We start from the raw sequence: 18,652 nt of genomic DNA, 5'->3' as shown, positions 1-18,652 counted from the left end.
GAGAAATCTGGAATCCTTCAACCAATCAGTTATGCTTCTTTTCCTCCTCCTGGATAGACCTCGCAGTGTTAGAGCTGTGTGGAATGAGGTCACAGTCGAACTGCAATATTAACCCTGCAAATCTGTCCATTTTCGCCCAGGCACCCTCCGGCAGGATAGAGAATGTGTCCAATTGAAAAACTATTACAGACACTGCAGTGGGCTGTGATGGGCCGAATTATAACAGGGAGGGGTTGGGGGAATCGCAAGCCAGGAAATCATTTTCTGAAAGGAAGTTAGGGAGTATGCATCTCTTAAAAGTAGAGGTCACATGGTTGCACTTTCAAAGGAAAGATGTGTTTTCCGTCACCCCGATTTTAAAATGCTGCTTTTAATATTTCCATGCTTTAACTTTTTTATTTCCTGCCAACTACATCTTTGTTTTAGTTTTTCCCCCTCCTCAATACCTCTTTAACTTCTCTGTGTTACAAACTTCCTTTTGGGTTTCTTAATATGTGTTTTGCATTATTGAAAATATTTAGGAACAGATAAAGAATAATTAGTGAACACCCACAAACCCACCACTCGATTTAAGAAACAAAACATCCACTCTTCCTCTGTAACTGCTCCTGGGCTCTGTTTAATTCAGCGTGGCGACCAGCACCACACAGGTGGTGGACATGTAGGGAAAGGCCCAGTCACCACTCGGCTCCCAGCTAGATTCCCGGTTCCGGAAAGCATGGGCCTCTGCCGTCCTGCCCGGACATGTGGTTAATGCTAAGTAGTCTCACAGTCATGCCCCAGGTAACTCCTAACACAGTTTCAGATCATAAAATCTATGATGTTTTGCAAATTTATACTTTATCATGCTGGGTTGTAAGTACAGAAATTAGATGACTTCCCCTTTGTAATCTCCTTCAAAGGCATGTTTTAAAATCCTTTTATTGTGCCTCATCACTGGCTTGGGCACACATTGTTTGCATGTTTGAAGACAGTCCCTGGCTACATCATGAGTCTGAGGGTATACTTGTGGTGTTCAGAATTCAAACGTAAATGCTATTTTAGCTTATTCCTCAATCGTAGACTTTACGTATGTGACGCCGTCTTGACGTGCCGGAGATCTGACTCGACTTGTCTGTGGTGTGGGCTCTAGAAGCAATCAACTCTGTTTGGACAGTGTTTGAAATACTTCTATTGTCTCCATGGAGAGGATGGAATATTTCATTTTCTCGGAGAGTGCAGTTTCCTCTCCATGTTCTTGCTGCCACCATGGATCTCCTCCACTGTCCACATTGTACCTTTGCCTGTAGAACTAAACCTGCCGAATCGACATCTGCCCCCACGGCACCTGGGGAATTTGATTCCTTCAAGAAGCTGGTACAGAAGAACAGCTTGCTTGGGTCTTGTAAGCACATCCTTATCATTGGAGCGTACAGTAGTCCCCTTAGCCATAGGGGACGCCTGAAGTTGAATGTAGTACTGTATATAGAACCCTATATATACCGTGTTTTTTCTTCTGTACATGTTAATAAAGTTTAAGCTATTCTTGTCCTTCAAGGCCATTAAATAAAATAGGGTTACTTGAACACAAGTGCTGCCATACTGCGACAGTCTATCTGGTAACTGAGACTACCCGGTAAAGCGACTCATGGGTAGGGAGTATCTACAGGGTAGATAAACTGGACAAAGCGATGGTTCATCCTGTGTGCCACACTGCGGGTTGGAGAGAGATTTCATCATGCTACTCTCGATGGCGCACAATTTAAAACTTATGAACAGTTTCTTTCTAGAATTTTTTTTTAAGATTTTATTTATTTATCTTTAGAGGGGAAAGGAAGGAGAGAGGGAGAGAACTGGCCTGCAACCCAGGCATGTGCCCTGACTGGGAATCGAACCATGGTTGCTTGGTTCCCAGGCCCGCGCTCAATCCACTGAGCCACACCAGCCAGGGCTTCTTTCTAGAATTTTTTGTTTTATATTTTTGGACTGCCGTTGGCTGTGGGTCACTGAAACTGTGGAAAGTGAGACCACAAACAGGAAGGGCTGTTGTACACTTTTTCAAAGCATCCCCACATCCACACCCTTAACAGGGAACAAATGATGGAGCGTGGGTAGGTTTTTTTCATCTGTTGACAGATAAACTTATGGTACGTATTTACAAGGTTGCTTTGAGTATGTGAGCTAATGGGTAAACCAGCCATGCCCTCTTTGTCTTGATTTGAAAAACAGCAATTGAAGAAAACATTTTGTAGAACACAGGTGTTGAAAACTCTATATTAACCTCAACTGCATCACATTTAAGGCATTTTCAAAGAGAAAGATAAAGCATACATACTTTATTTAGATTTGTTTTGTTTTAAATGTTGATCAGCTTTTCATTTGGAATGAGTAATGCTTCTCCACATGCCACTTGCCAGTTGCTAAATGCGAGAATTCATGAGTAAAATTTGTCATAGTGCTCAGAATGATCTGAAATGAACATTAGTTCTACTCCTTGACTCTGAGCATAGGAAGTTTTTCCTTTGTTACCAAATTTGTTTTTCCGACATTCATTATAACAAAACTGAGCTTGCTGGTTTTATTGCCTAGTGCGTGTCATCAGCTCTAGTCACTGGCTTATTCTTTATGATGTATGTGTTTCCTTTCTCTCCACTAAAAAAGGAAAACGTGTCTAACTTGCTTCTCTCTCTGTAGGACAGTCGGCCCAATATGTCAAGACCTCTGATCACTAGATCTCCTGCATCTCCACTGAACAACCAAGGCATTCCTACTCCAGCACAACTCACGAAATCCAATGCGCCCGTCCACATCGATGTGGGCGGCCACATGTACACCAGCAGCCTGGCCACCCTCACCAAATACCCTGAATCAAGGTAACTCAGAAACGCATATGTTTGATGATCTAACTGTTTCTCCTTTGACCAGCATAGCAGCTTGGCCTGGCCCCGGGCGGGGTAAGGACATGAAAGCACAATGCGGGCCACCCTGCTCTGGAGGCTGCCCTCAGACGTGCTATAAACCTTCTGCGCATCAGGGCTTGACGCACAGCTTAGTCAAGGATACGTAGAAACATCACGTGAGGATGGAGGTCTGTGCTATTTCAGTCTGCAAAGATCTTCACATTTTTTAGTGCAGTACAAAAAGAACGGTGGTTTCTGCCCTGGACCTTTCCTCTGTCCTCCTCTTCTACAATGTACCTGCTTCTCAGTTTTCAGTTTTATAGGTGATCACTTGTCCTACCAACTTATGAACTAGGGGAAGAAAATAAAAAGGACTGTTATCAGTGAGGCAGTATATTTAGAACAGTATGCAAAAGTTCAGGAAGCCCAGATAGTCTTGTTTAAAAAAAAAAAAAGAAGAACAATGGAACTTATGAGAGTTCAAGGCCCATAAGTAAATATAGAAAATATATGAAGGAGGGGTGATTTACAAATAGGCAGTATACACTGTGCTTCTGAGCCAGGTCCTTCCGTGACCCCACCCTGCCGCTGGTGAAGGAGTTCCATGGGAACAGTTCACTTTGGTCCCCTGCTGGGACAGCCGCCTGGCCCTGCCTAGATTGGGGGCTATGCCCAGGTCCTGTAAGGGAATTTATCCTCACCGGCTCCTCTGGTGCACAGGGGAGTGGGCACAAACTCCTGTGGGCTGATGTCAGGAAAAAGGGGACTTCTCTCTGTCTGCTCAGGTGAAATGGAAACATACCACTTGAGGTTCCGGAAGGCACCACTTCATTTTTAAGTCTCTCTTACAAAATGTCAGATGGTTTACAGCTTGTGTAGATAGCAGTGACTTAAAAATTACTGTCATCTTGATAACTGCACAAAAACTGGTATTTTTGTTTAGTTAACCTCACTATTATCCAAAATAACTAATATTTGCAAATGAAATGATAATGTCAGTCACTTAATGTTATTGAGTCCCCACCTTAACCTGAGATCATTGTGGTGGGTCTACAAAATCATATTACACAATAGTTGTATTTCTCAAGAGTATTATTGTATAAGTAGTGACCTTTTTAAAAAAATGTCTATTTGCATTTCTTCTAACCTTCTGCCAAAGCAGCGTCAATAATAGAAAATCGGCGTGTCTCTTCAGACAAACACTTAATTCTGGTGGGCAAGTCACAAAACATACATAATAATCAACAAGCAAATCCTCATCTCAGAAAAATTCACTGGTCTGGCCTGATGGCCTTTTGCTTCGGTCTGATTTTTTAAAAATCTATTTTATTGATTATGCCATTACAGTTGTCCTATTCACCCCCTTCATTCCCCTCCACCCTGCGAAAACCTCCCCCACCATTTCCCCCCTTTCGTTTATGTCAATGTATCACAAGTTTTTTAGATTCTATATTTCCCATGCTATTCTTGCCCCCCCATCTATTTTCTACCTACTGTCTATGCTATTTATTCTCTGTACTTTCTCCCCCTTTCTCCTCCTCCCACTCCCCTGTTGCTAACCCTCCATGTGATCTTCATTTCTATGGTTCTGCTCCTGTTCTAGCTGTCCTCTTAGTTTGCTTTTGTTTTAGCTGTGGTTGTTAATAACTGTGAGTTTGCTGTCCTTCCACTGTTCATCTTTTTTATCTTTTTCTTAGATAAGTCCCTTTAACATTTCATATAATAAGGGCTTGGTGATGATGAACTCCTTGAATTTGATCTTATCTGAGAAGCACTTTATCTGTCCTTTCATTCTAAATGATAGCTTTGCTGGATAGATCAATCTTGGATGTAGGTCTTTGGATTTCATGACTTGGAGTACTTCTTTCCAGCCCCTTCTTGCCTGTAATGTCTCTTTTGAGAAATCAGCTGACAGTCTGATAGGAACTCCTTTGTAGGTGACTGTCTCCTTATCTCTTGCTGCTTCTAGGATTCTCTCCTGCATTTTAATCTTGGCTAATGTAATTATGATGTGCCTTGGTGTGTTCCTTCTTGGGTCCAACTTCTTTGGGACTCTCTGAGCTTCCTGGATTTCCTGGAAGTCTATTTCCTTTGCCAGATTGGGGAAGTTCTGCTTTATTATTTGTTCAAATAAGTTTTCCACTCGTGGCTGTTCCTCTTCCCCTTCTGGTACCCCTATAATTTGGATGTCGGAACGTTTAAAGATGTCCTGGAGGTTCCTAAGCCTCTCCTCATTTTTTTGAATTCTTGTTTCTTCATATATTTTTCTGTTTGGTCAGTTTTTCCTTCCTTCTGGTCTGCTCCCTTGATTTGAGTCCCAATTTTCTTTCCATCACTATTGGTTTCCTGTGCATTCCCACTCATTATAATTAGTTTAGCCTTCACTGGTCCCTCTAATTTGTGACTAAAATCAACCAGTTCTGTGAGCATCCTGATCACCAGTGTTTTAAACTGTGCATCTGAAAGTTTGACTATCTCTTGGTCGCATAGAATTATTGATTCTGGGGCTTTGAGTTGTTCTTGAGCCACAATGTTTTGGTCTGTTTGCACCTGTTATGTATGAGGGGCGGAGCCTTAGGTGTTCACCAAGGCGGGGCAACCCAGGTCTCTGGGTTATGATGCTGTATGTGGGGCGGGGTCAGAAAGGGGCAATGGCGTTTTTTCTGCACTCTCTTTCAGATTTCTGTTTCCTCTGCTGCTTCCCACAAGCAAATTGGGCCTTTCTGATGCTGGTTCCCCGGTATGTGGGCTTGTGTACCCTCCAGGACCCTGTAGGTCTCTCCAACGAACTCTCCCGGCACCTTGACCCCAAAAGTCTTTTCAATTGATGCTTTCAGGCTCTAATTCCCGTCGCTGGGGCCCTAGCCTGAGCGGTCTGTCTCACTGTTCACTCCTTCACTTGGTTTATCTGCACTCAAATGCATGACCACGGTCAGCCTGCTGCCCTGCGCCAGGCTGGGTTCACCCGTTGCCACCCCACGCCTGGTATCCACCAACTGCCTTGCACTCCTGTGTTGGTCCCAAAGATTTTTCCTGCCTGACCCTGCTCTGCCAGTCACTGACTCCGCCCCTCTTACTGGTCTGGATGAACGGTTCTTGTTGTCAGACTTCAGTACAGTTTAATTTTCTATGTTTTGGCTGCGTTTTTGTTACTAAAACTTTGTTGTCTTTAAACTTGGTTATGTGAGGAGGCACAGTGTTTCTACCTACGCCTCCATGTTGGCCGGAAGTCCTGCTTCAGTCTGATTTTTAAACTCTAATCCAGGAGGGAAGTTAATAATGATGCCATTTGCCTGTGATGTAAGCAGTAGGTTTTCTAGTGCTCACTGTAGCCGAGTGGGTGTCTTTCCACGGACTAAGGCCCCACAGGGGTTTAAGCCTTTGGGAAGCTCCCAGGTATCATTTGGCCCATTGGCAGGGGTTAGAGGTTTATTCAGTTCCTTTCTCTGAAATAATTTGCCACTTTAATCACTTTGGTGCTCCATATTATTAAAGACCTTGAATAGTGTCTCACTGGGAGAATCTTTCTCTGGCCTCCTCTCCATGGTTATTTTCCCCACGTGGGTATTTTTTCATGGGTATTTCTAAGAGTCTACTTTTTGTCGCTTATCAGCCACACCCCAAGATATCTTCAATCTCAGTACTTGGTATCTGGGTTGCCTCGTGGCAGCCACTGGCCACATGCCTGTGATGATCATTGGAAATGTGGCTGGTTCAAACCAAAATGTCCTCTAAGTGCAAAATGTGCAAAACATCCTCTAAGTGTGAATTTTAAAGAGTACCCCAAAATGTAGACTATTCTAATCATTTTTATATTGATCTCCTGTTGGAATAATAACATATTAAGTTAAATAAAATGTCATTAAAATTAATTTCACTTGTTTCTTTTTACTTTTTAAAAAAGATATTATTTATTTACTTTTAGAGAGAGAGGAAGGGAAGGAGAGAGGGAGAGAAACATCAATGTGTGGTTGCATCTTGCATGCTGCCTACTGGGGACCTGGCCTGCAACCCAGGCATGTGCCCTGACTGGGAATCAAACCAGTGACTCTTTGGTTTGCAGGCTGGCAGTCAATCCACTGTGCCACACCAGCCAGGGCTTCTATTTACTTTTTAATGTGGCTACTGAAAAACAAAATTATGTAAGTGTCTCACTTTTTTTTCTGTTGGACAGTGTTAAACTACACAGATTTTTAACAAATCAAATTAATTCTACCTGCCCCCCCAACCTGATACTTGTGCATCATATATTAAATCTTTCTTTCACCAACTTAATTAGAAAAGATCAACTTGTTCATCTTCTTTCCCCAACCTTCCCCTGTGCAGCCTTGTCACCAGTGGGTCACAGTATCACAGGAGCAACATCAAAAACAACTTGTAGCTCATCAGCCCTGTCTTTGAGTGTTGATGCTGCCATTTATCCAATAGTTGTTTGGCCACAGAAGGGCCCAATTTCTGAGCGACTGTCTTCTCTCTTGTAAAGTCAACACAAATATGCCTTAACAAAAGGTGATCGGGAAGATTAAATTTGATTACAAAAAGCACTCCATGGTCATACCAAAGAGATTATTGCATTTATACTCAATCTTCTGCCAAACTCAGCAATTACTTCTTTTAAAATTGCCTTCCAAATTCCAAATATATTTCATTCACTCATATCCTAGATGGTGGAAACAGCCTTACTTCTGGAGTCTTGCTTGAATTACTACAGGCTCAGGGATTCCTCACCTGCACCTTCTGGCACCTTATCTTAAATGCCCCCATGTGTCACAGAGCTGCTCAGCCATTCCAAGATGATCTTTATCGTTAGGAGATATTTTTAAACATATGTCAAGACTTGTTTTTGAAACAGGTGATGCTGGTTTAGATATTGAATTGACTGCTGTGTTGCCTTGCTCCCTCTTGGGTTTTTATGTTTTTTAGTTTTTTTAAAAATATATTTTATTGATTATGCCATTACAGTTGTTCTGTTTCCCCTCTTCCGTTCCCCTCCACCCTGCACACCCCTCCCCCACCATTCTCCCCCCTTTAGTTCATGAAGTTCTTTAGATTCTGTATTTCCCCTACTCTTCTTACCCTTCCCCCTGTCTATTTTCTACCTACTGTCTATGCTACTTATTTTCTGTACCTTCTCTCCCCTTCTCCTTCTCCCACTCCCCTGTTGCTAACCCTCCATGTGATCTTCATTTCTATGGTTCTGCTCCTGATCTAGCTGTCTTCTTAGTTTGCTTTTGTTTTAGGTGTGGTTCTTAATAACTGTGAGTTTGCTGTCCTTTCACTGTTCATCTTTTTTATCTTCTTTTTCTTAGGTAAGTCCCTTTAACATTTCATATAATAAGAACTTAGTGATGATGAACTTCTTGAATTTGATCTTATCTGAGAAGCACTTTCTCTGTCCTTCCATTCTAAATGAAAGTTTTGCTGGATAGAGCAATCTTGGTTGTAGGTCTTTGGTTTTCATGGCTTGGAATACTTCTTTCCAGCCCCTTCTTGCCTGTAATGTCTCTTTTGAGAAATCAGCCGACAGTCTGATAGGAACTCCTTTGTAGGTGATTGTCCCCTTATCTCTTGCTGCTTCTAGGATTCTCTCCTTCATTTTAATCTTGGCTAATGTAATGATGATGTGCCTTGGTGTGTTCCTTCTTGGGTCCAACTTCTTTGGGACTCTCTGAGCTTCCTGGATTTCCTGGAAGTCTATTTCCTTTGCCAGATTGGGGAAGTTCTGCTTTATTATTTGGTCAAATATGTGTTCCACTTGTGGCTGTTTCTCTTCACCTTCTGGTACCCCTATAATTCGGTTGTTGGAGTGTTTAAAGATCTCCTGGAGGTTCCTAAGCCTCTCCTCATTTTTTTGAATTCTTGTTTCTTCATCCTTTTCTGTTTGGTCATTTTTTTCCTCTTTCTGGTCCACTCCTTTGATTTGAGTCCCAGTGTCCTTTCCATTACTATTGGTTTCCTGTGCATTTCCCTTCATTTCAATTAGTTTAGCCTTCATATGTTCCTCTAATTTGTGACTAAAATCAACCAGTTCTGTGAGCATCCTGATCACCAGTGTTTTGAACTGTGCATCTGAAAGTTTGGCTGTTTCTTCATTGCTTAGATTTATCGGAGTTGTTCTGGAGCCATGTTTTGATCTGTTCATGCCTATTATGTATAAGGAGCAGAGCCTTAGATGTTCACCAGGGTGGGGCCACCCAAGTCGCTGGTTTGTGATGCTGTATATGGGGGCGGGGTCAGAGAGGGACAATGGGGGTCCCCTCTGCCACTTCCTGCAACTGGGGCCTGCACGGTCTGTCTCACCACTCGCCCCTTCACCAGTTTACCTGTGCATGAATGTGTGACCATAGTCAGCCCTTAGTGAGTCCACCGCCTTGCGCCCACAGGGTGTCCGCCCACTACTCCACACCTGGGATCCGCCCATGACTGCCAGCGTGCCTGGGTCGGGCGCCCAGGTCGGTCTGGTGGATCTTTCCTGCCTGACCCCACTCTACTGCTGGCTCTGCCCCTCTTACTGGTTTGGCTGAAGGGTTCATTGCTGTCAGACTTCTGTGTAGTTCAATTTTCTGTGATTTGGCTGTGTTTTTGTTGCTAAAATTTTGTTGTTTTTAAACTTGGTTGTGTGAGAAGGCACAGTGCTTCCACCTATGCCTCCATCTTGGTGGAAGTCTAGTTTTTATTTTTGTAAGTAATTTAATATCTATTTCAAAGCAACCATCAGTTTCATGGGACCCACATGCAAAGTTACAGAAAAGAAGCCCTGGATGGTGTAGCTCAGTGGATTGAGCACGGGCCTGTGAACCAAAGGATCATGGTTCAATTCCTAGCCAGGGCACATGCCTGGGTTGCAGGCCAGTTCCTAGCAACCATACATTGATATTTCTCTCCCTCTCTCCTTCCCTTCCCTTCTAAAGATAAATAAATAAAAATCTTTTTAAAAAGTTACAGAAAAGAAATAGTTCTTCGTACTGCCCCATAGATACCAGGTGCTCCTACCAACTTCTGGGAAAAGCTCCTGCATATCAGCAGCCCTTTTGGAATAAAGCCTAGGACACTAGAATGCCCATGAACACAGAATTACAGAGTCTCCAGTTCCGGTTCTCTAGATTCCAGGTACTGTGAGCCCTCTCACCTGCCAGGAGCATTCCCTGCCCCATCCCACCCCCCCAGCAGCACCCTGGTTCCTCTCACCCACCCTTTCCTTGGTGTAGCCCAGGGGGGAGGAGGGCTTTTCCTCAGCTCCATTTTCTAGGATTTCAAGGAGAGACTTGTAGTATAAAAGTACTAATTTGTTTATAATGCATGATCTTAAAATATGTAACTTCAAAGGCCCTGCAAATAGCCTTTAGTCCATTTTGAAATACTGTGATTCTTTTATTCTGTCTCTATTACTCCCCTCCTGGCTAAAGACCATCGTAGAATGCCATCCCCAGGAAGTGGTACGATGAACCATGTGGCTAAACATCAGGAGCATTAAAAGGCCACATGAGACCCTGCCCCAAACAAATAAAATAGGAAGCTCTGCAATTTTCCTAAGAGATCCTGATTTTCACCACCTGGCTTTGAACAACAGTAAAGTATATGGTTTCTCCAAACGAATATAGGCCTCTTCCTTAAAAAATATTTCATTGATATACTAATAGCCATTCCACCAAAATAAAATACCTGGATCTTCATTTCTTTAATTACCACAGTTACCTGGGTCTACTGTGTGTGCACCTGTGTGCTGTTTTGGCTTGTAAGGCCTGACTGAGCAGGAATTCACTTAAGCAAGTTGACTTTCTTTAACTCACAACAAGGTTAACCACTCACATTGTTACTCACGTCCATCATCAGGTATTTTTTAGCTTACGGGACTGAAATTTTGACATTAACTGAAGTTTTGCGTATATTAGTGACGTGTCCTGTCTTTATCAGTCTTCTGTGTCAAATGTGAAGCCATCTTTGGCAGTGATTTTGAGACAGGCGCCCCGCCCTGAGGGTGAATGCTGTTCCCTTACCAAGGGGCCTCGAGTCTCCAGTTTTGATTCCTGTTTTGAATTGTAATCACCAGGAAGAATATTCAGCTCAGATCTGCAATAATTTTACATTAAATAAGTAAAACAAAAAGTCAAGAAAAACATATTTCCCTCATAAAGGGATTTTGACTGGATATGCAAAGAAGATAAAATGTATTTTATTTAACAGCTTGATTAAAAGTCATAAATATGAAGACATGGGAGCTGGGTCTCACTTGTACTCTCCTGACCTGGCCCTGCAAATTTTAAGGACAGAGCTTATTATATTTGATTCAGAAATCATTGTTAACAAAAAATCTAAATAATTTGTCATAAGTAATTAATATTGGTACCAAGTTACATGGCCTTCTTAAAATATACTGTTAACACTCTGAAATATCTTTGGAGCCAAATGTGCATGTGATATTGAAGACACATTTTATGACCGCCTTAAAAGTAGGCACAAGTCAGACCTCAAAGTTAGGTCTGTTTTATCCTCTGCTGTCACCTCGAACAAAATCAGTATTAATAACAGTTATACTGATGGTGGGCTTTTCAAAAACAGGAAGTGGACTGATACTCCTAATTAACTAGGCCTGTTGGGTGGTAATGAGACAGGGGTCTCAGGTAAAAGAGCTGACTGCCAGCCAGTGACCCAGAGATGAAAAACAAGACCTCATGTTACAATCCTGAGCCATCCATCTGACTGCTGGACAGAGCTTTTGTGTATTTTCAACCGGGTACATGAGTTAACTCCCACATAAGTAGAAGATGCCAAATTGGTCTCTCCTAAATAGCAGCAGAGTTACTAAGCACACTCTCATATGGAAGTAATTGCAAAACTCAAGAGACTCAGCCTTGCCGTCGACACCCATGGCCACCCAAGGGGTGTGGTGTGTGCAGTGGGAACTGGGGGATGGAGACACTCTCCCAGCAGAGCTCTGGCTCCTGCTTCCCTCTGCTGTGTCAGCCATCCCGCCTGAGAGGAAGGTTGGATGAGAGCAGGATTTATTGAGGGATCCGCGCGCACACTCTCAGGACCACTGAATTCTAACGTCGGGGTTTCCACAGCACCACTGCGGGCCAACCCAGGGAGTTTTCTGTGATCCTATGCTAGGGCTGGCGATTCTATGCTGTGACTGTGGGACTTCACAGTTCCAGTGTCACAGTACCATCCCCAGACGTGAGCCCAGCAGCATCAGACCCATGTTTCAGATTCTCAACAAAAAAGCCAAAAAATAAATGCATCCTAGTTGCCAGACAGTTCCTTGAGCTTTCATTCAGAATGATTGCATGACACTGAATAGAAAGCTTTTAGTTCTAACCCGTTCCTTTGATCATCGTGATTTATAATTCATGATGCTCTGTCAATGTATATGTCAAGCGAACAAGTCCCAGAATGGGTTTCAGGGTTTGTAGATGAGTAGAAGTCAACCTGAGGGCTACAGTCGCCACACGTGTGGACAGAGAAAGTGTGTCCTTGTGGCTGGGAAAACGTCTATGGAAATGCGTAAAATCAGGACAGTGTGACTAATGGTGAACAATTTTGATTGGTAAGATTGGTTAATCTTTTAAAAAACTAGTTTACAGCCCTGGCTGGTGTAGCTCAGTGGATTGAGCGCAGGCCTGCGAACCAGAGTATCGCGGTTCAATTCCCAGTCAGGGCACATGCCTGGGTTGCAGGCCAGTTCCCAGCAGGGGACTCATGAGAGGCAACCACACGTTGATGTTTCTCTCCCACTCTTTCTCCTTCCCTTCCCCTCTCTCGAAAAATAAATAAATAAAATATTTTTTAAAAATAAAAATAAAAATAAAAAACTAGTTTACAAAGGGATTTAAAAGGAGGAAAATCCCCTAGCAAATGAAAAATGGAAAGTTTCTTCAGGGTCGTAGGAGAAATGTTGCTCTCTTCCCTGTTTCTTCATCTGGCAATATTGCTTTCCTAAAATTGCTCCTCAGCTAGATAGGCGAAGAGTAAGTGAAACCAGCTTCAAAAGCCTTTTTTTAAAATGATGAAACTGAATTTTCTGAATGCCGAAAAGCGAGTTCTTCAGTAAACACTCCTGAGCTTCTGGTACATTCAGCAAACTTCCTTTGCCACTTGGGAGCAAAACAGGCCTAACTTGTAAAGTAATGTAACTCATGAAGTCGTGTCACAGAGCATAATTCAAAGGAAAGTGCAGCCATACTCCAGTGCCTGTAGCTTTTCCCTGTTAACGTCCCTTCATTCATTCAGGTGATTTCGACGTGCCCCATCAGCTAGGGCATATACTAGCCAACACGAGTCTTTGCTCTCCTGTAGCTTCCTTGGGAGAGGGGGAAGACAGATAATCAACAAGCGAACAATCAATTAACAATGTTTGAATTAGTATCAAGTGAAGTAGGAAGTGAGAAAAATAACAGAAGAAATAGGCCCACTCTGGGATATGGTCTGCCCTTATTGTAAGACTAAAGATAATTTTATTCTTTTGCTTTTTCAAGAAACATCTTTATTTGTTCATCTATATTTTCAAGACAAAAATCTAGTTTACATTTTAGTTTAAATTTAGAAGCAGGTTTTTGTCACTTCAGTATTACAGATCATCCTTAATTTATGGTCCATTGCCTGTTCTGAGTTTTATTATTCACCTCCTGTTACCTAATGTGTGGCAAATACAGATGAGTATATCCATATACATTCACCCTGCATTTCAGTGGGAGGGAAATATGTGATGAAGTTTACTCTCTGGGCCACAGACGTGGGACAACTCAAGGTCAGATCATCTTCCCGTCACCTCACTAGTATATTAACCGTAATACTGGTACATACCCTTTAAAGTTTCATTTGTTGGTCAGTGATGTTATATTTGGTCTTAACTAAAGTAAAATTAAAAGATGTTGAAATCAGTGCAGACAGAAGTTCCTCGGAGGCCAGCGATAGACAGGCTGGTTTACCCTTAGCCCCTTCCTAGTCAGAGAGGAGGAAGGTGAAGGCACCGTGAGCGTGCAGACCTTGTCCCTGTGCCTGTGACAGCGGAGCAGTGACAGCAGGGACAACTCTGGGTATCTTCTGGGACACAACTCAGGGCAAGACTGTGGGTCACAGTCTTGATTTTTATTAACTTCTCACTTATCAAGGACTTGGCCTCACTTAGACAGAAACCCACTCCCTGGAGAGCTCTTTCTCACTTAGTGTCATTCTTGTATTCTTGGTGCCCAGAACTGCACCTGCCACAGAGTGGGCATCCAAAAGCTTCTTTAGCATATGAATGAATTAGGGGGTATAATATTGTAGACAGAGGCCGGATCCTCAAAATAATGAAGGGCAAGTAATCGAGTACACTTATTTAAATGGAAAGCAAGTTTAAAGGCTGCTTCGGGGGCATCATCCGTGTTTTCATTTAAGTAGCCTATTAGGTGGGGGCTGTGATTGACCTTCGCTTACAGCAGATGAGAACACTGAAACTCCTAAGAGATAAGCAGCCTGTTTAGTCATATTCAGCCAATGGGGAAGTGCACGAATTCCAGCTCCCACATTGATTCCAGGCCCCTTGTTTGTCTCTGTTTTATAGCCGTGCTTCTCAACTCCCCAGGGCACGGTAGAATCAGCTGGGACCCCTTGTTGAAAAACCTGGCTCTGCCCACAAAGGTTCTGATTTTATTGGTCTGGGGCAGGGCTGGGCCATGGGATTTTTTTTTTAATGCTTCCTGTGTTCAGCCACATGGTCCGTCTCACCACCTTTTGGAACTATGTTCTAAAGGTGGTCTTTAGCCAAGAGGGCAGACCACCTACAGTATTTCAAGCCACTCTATTCTCATGATGGCCTTTACGTAACCCCCCTCAGCCCCTGAGGTACCTGGTGCTCTCGGGCCAGTCGCCCCCAGCCAGGAGCAGCCTCTCTTGTCTGCCGTGGTCTGTGTGCCATGGCTCCAAAAGGTCCGAAAAGCACCGCCTTAACCTGGGCAGTGGGATAAGTGGGTCACACTCTTATTTGCCTGTGGATTCCAGGAAGTTCTTTTCAGGACCCAGTGTCCAGTGTACAATATAAAGTCTGCCCACAGCAAGGGACAAAGTTGGCCTTGGACCAGTGACCCTGCCACTTGCTGATGGCTGCTTGGTTGTACCTGTGAAGAGAAAATCATTAGCAGAGACCTGCGCTGGCCCTAGCAGGCTGTGCCTACCCGGAGGAGAGGCACACTGGGCCACACCAGGATACGGAGGGCTGCCAGCCACATTGGGGGTGTCTGGACCCATGGGTCATTGGTCACCCACTTCCTGCTGGACACATCCCTTCCCATTGCTAATAGAACAGTAGACCCCAGAGAGCCCACCAAGGCAGATAGACTTACCTCAGGGTTCACACCTGTGCATAAAACACATGCATGTACCAATGAGAAAATAACTGTAAGGACTTAAAATTCATTTCTGAGACATGCCTTCTGAATCCACACCTTAGGTTTTTAACAATTCAAGATCCACCAATAGTCTTCAGGACCCTGCCCACTGCGCATGGCCAGCAGCAAATGCGTGACGAGTATTCATTGAATGTTGCGGAATGCGTTTTGCTGTGATCTGGGCTGCCGCAGTGGGAAAGTCAAATATTTTGAATCATCAGGTGCTAGGGTGATGCTAGGACATAATAGCAGGCCCCGTGCAATCTGGGCAGCAAAGATTTATATCCTTTTTCTTCAAGGCAAAGCCTACAAAGGGATTTTCTAGTTACCCTGAAGGGAAAAATTAAGGAGAAGGGAATAAATCGACTCAGACCCCAAGGAAACAGATTAACAGAAGGGCAACACCTGCCTTCAGTGTACCTCCTCCAACGGGTGCCGCCTCCCCAATTCCTCCCATCAGGGGTCACCTGGAGGTGCTTGAAAATGCAGATTCCTGGGCTCTTACCACCATGCACATAATCTGTATCCCAGGATGTGAGGAACATCTGCCATTTTCATCGACCCCCGGCGACCCACCTACATCTCAGCGCTGGGGCCTGGATTCGCAGAGAAGGGTGGGGACAGCTGTGGTGTGGCAGGGGACAGGCTGTTAAAGCAAGGCTTTGCTTGTTGATTCTGGCTTGGTTCTTATCACTTGGACAGTAGCACTGCTGTACTCGTTTTGGTCCGTCGTGAATAGTGTCAGCTGTGCCAAGGTCATTTTGCTCTTTTGTTTCTTGATCATATTTTCCTGCTTCCCCTCATCATACAAGAAAGAGCTTTTATAATAATAAACTGTTTTACTTACTGTTTAAGAAATTAATTTCATAGATTACAGTAATCTCTTACAAGGTGAAGGTGGGAAAAATACAGTCTACTGTGTTTTTGAGAACAGTTTCATCAAAAGGGCTTAACATTGACATTGTTATTTCATAGCCCCAGCTCCCACATCTCGTGACTTTGGCCCCTCGAACCCGTAGTTTCTGTCAGTCACATGACCCTGATGCAGGTTTAGCCCTTCATCTGAAAGCTTCTTTATGGCCGGTGAGGATTAACTTTAAAACACTTTAGATGAATTTCCAAAAGACAGACTGCGTTTTGGCCACGTAGAGAGCTTTGTGGATGGGCGTGTTACACGCCAGAGCGTTAGCCTTGTGTGCGCTGTCTAGTCCGATATCACCTTCCCAAGCCACCGTGATGTGCTTCACCTACATACGAAGTCTTGTATCAGAAGGGAAGCTCCCTTGCATCAGAACACAGCGAGGTATCTGTGCTGGGTGTGTTCTTGCTGAAATAAAACAGTGCGCAAGTTATTCTCAAGTCGAGGGGATCCCTTTTTATTAAGCCAGTGCAGAAAATAGCTTTTGCCTTCTTAATCTCCAAACAGAAGCATTTATTCACAACCAAAACTCACGATGGTATAACTTGCATTTATACTTTGAGGACCCCCCCCAAAAAAACAAAAACAAAAGCCTCTGAGCAAGTTACACTGAGGGAGGCCTTAGGGGCCCACTGAACACAGAGATGCCCTCTACTGAAACCGGAGGTGTGTTCATAGAAAAGTTCAGTTCACTATGTCTGTCAGACATTTCAGTCTATTGTGTAAAATAAATAATCCATTAAAATGCCATTTCTTTTCATTAGAAATGCAGGATGTAGAGCCTCAAACAGATAAATTATCAATATTCTGCCCAGAGATAGAAAGTAGCAATAACTCATCCCCAAAGCCGCACGCTGAAGTGGGTGCGTGGTGTTTTACGGGCTGGGCTTCTGAACGGCCCAGGGTAGTCCTGGAGGGAGAACGAGGGTGTGTGATTGGTGGGTGGAGGGGGAGGAGTCCGTTGTCCCCTACCAGGTGTGCGCATTCCATGTGTTCAATGCCAAAGGCAGATACCCACAAACTCCAGTCTGGTGGCAAAGACCCGTATTCCAGCCCCACAACTATTCTGGCTATTTGCTGGCCTGTCTGAATCTAATCGAGCGGCAGTTCAGTGGAAGTGGCACTGTCACTGGTTAATGACTTCTCAGTGCTGCACGTGCCAGTGTTCTTCATAAGGACATTGTTTGCTGTTTATCTTTCTTGTTGGTAATGATTATTTTTACTCTTGTGCAACTTTTCCTATTGTGTTCCCCATATTCAGAAGATAAAGTACAGCTGTGCCTAATAGCCAACCACCCCTTTCAAACAGTGGGAAGCCTTGCCAGGTGGAGAGGGCTGCGTAAGTGAACAGTGAATGTGAGCTCGCCCGGACTTGTTTTCGGGACGTGAGCTGACTGCGCTCCAGAACTCCCACCCAGCCTCGTTAGGCTTGGCTAGGCCCCTGCTGCCCCTCCGAAAACAGATTTTTTAAGCAACGGCTTAGAAAGTCCTAAGGGCTTGAGAGCTCACCTAAAAAAATGAAAAGTCTCCCAAGCCTCAAAGCAGCGCAAACAGTCAATACCAAAGAAAAAAGAAGGATCTTTTAAGTGTATCCCAGTAATCCATAATCTTGGGAGCCCTAAGGATGGCACTTTATCAAAACATCATTCCGATGATACATTGGGGGGGGGAACAAGAAGGCATGAAGGGTGGAATTCAGAGAAAATTGCTGGACACATTCAAATGCACTGGAATAAATTCATAACAACCCAGCAAACCCAGGGCACCATGTTAAATTTGAATAAAGCTCTGCTCTTCACCATGGCAAGATGTCTGACGATTAGAAAGCCAAACGGTGACAGTACAGTTTTCCCAAGCACAGGTCCTATTGAGCTCTTGAAGAAGCCACGTGTAATCTTTTATGTCGATTTTTAAAATGTGTTCATTGGAAAGCAGAAGTGTTCATTGGAAAACTGAGATTTGGCTTTAGTGCACTTGTCACACAGCATTTCCAAACGAAGTGAGAGGCACAGCAAGAAGGGGAGAGAATGGCATCCCGTGACCACTGAAACGTGTCCGCTCCCCGAGAGGATCATCTGAAAAGGAACAGAAAAAAAGAGGAATTCTTGTTATTAGCTGGGAAACTCTTTTTCTTAATGTTTTGCAAGTTGGGGCTTGGTTCTGTGTTTTTGTTGAAAGGGATAGGGAGAAAAATCAATAGATACACCTACCACCCAACGTGTCTAGGGACCGGCTTGGTGCCTCCGGGTAAATTCTTGAACTATGATAAACCAAGCCTGAGCCCCAGAAGGGTGTCGACGGTTACACCAGGTTACACAAGACGCACACCCACGACAGCGCATTGTTGGCTGTGGCACAGCCAAAGGCAACGTGCTGTCAGCCGCCGCTTTCGTTATTTCCCAACCTCACACACCCGAGAATGTTGTCTTTGAATCATGAGCTGATTTATAACTAATATTTTGCACATCATTTTGATTTGGTGACTG

General features: G+C 43.8%; 1 protein-coding gene across 4 annotated transcripts in view; it reads left to right on the top strand.

Annotated features, from left to right (window-relative positions):
• KCTD1 (potassium channel tetramerization domain containing 1) overlaps window positions 1–18,652 on the top strand; it is a 187,824-nt gene that overhangs the window by 135,926 nt on the left and 33,246 nt on the right. For all 4 annotated transcript variants that reach the window (XM_037127849.2, XM_037127850.2, XM_053664357.1 and 1 more), the window contains exon 2: window positions 2,674–2,852. In XM_037127849.2, the coding sequence (XP_036983744.2) occupies window positions 2,674–2,852 (179 nt within the window). The remainder of the gene's footprint in view (window positions 1–2,673; window positions 2,853–18,652) is intronic.

This window comes from Artibeus jamaicensis, unplaced genomic scaffold (assembly GCF_021234435.1).
Source record: "Artibeus jamaicensis isolate MK-2021 breed Jamaican fruit bat unplaced genomic scaffold, CSHL_Jam_final contig_354, whole genome shotgun sequence".
NCBI classification, from domain to species: domain Eukaryota; kingdom Metazoa; phylum Chordata; class Mammalia; order Chiroptera; family Phyllostomidae; genus Artibeus; species Artibeus jamaicensis.
This window is presented reverse-complemented; position numbering and strand designations above follow the sequence as displayed.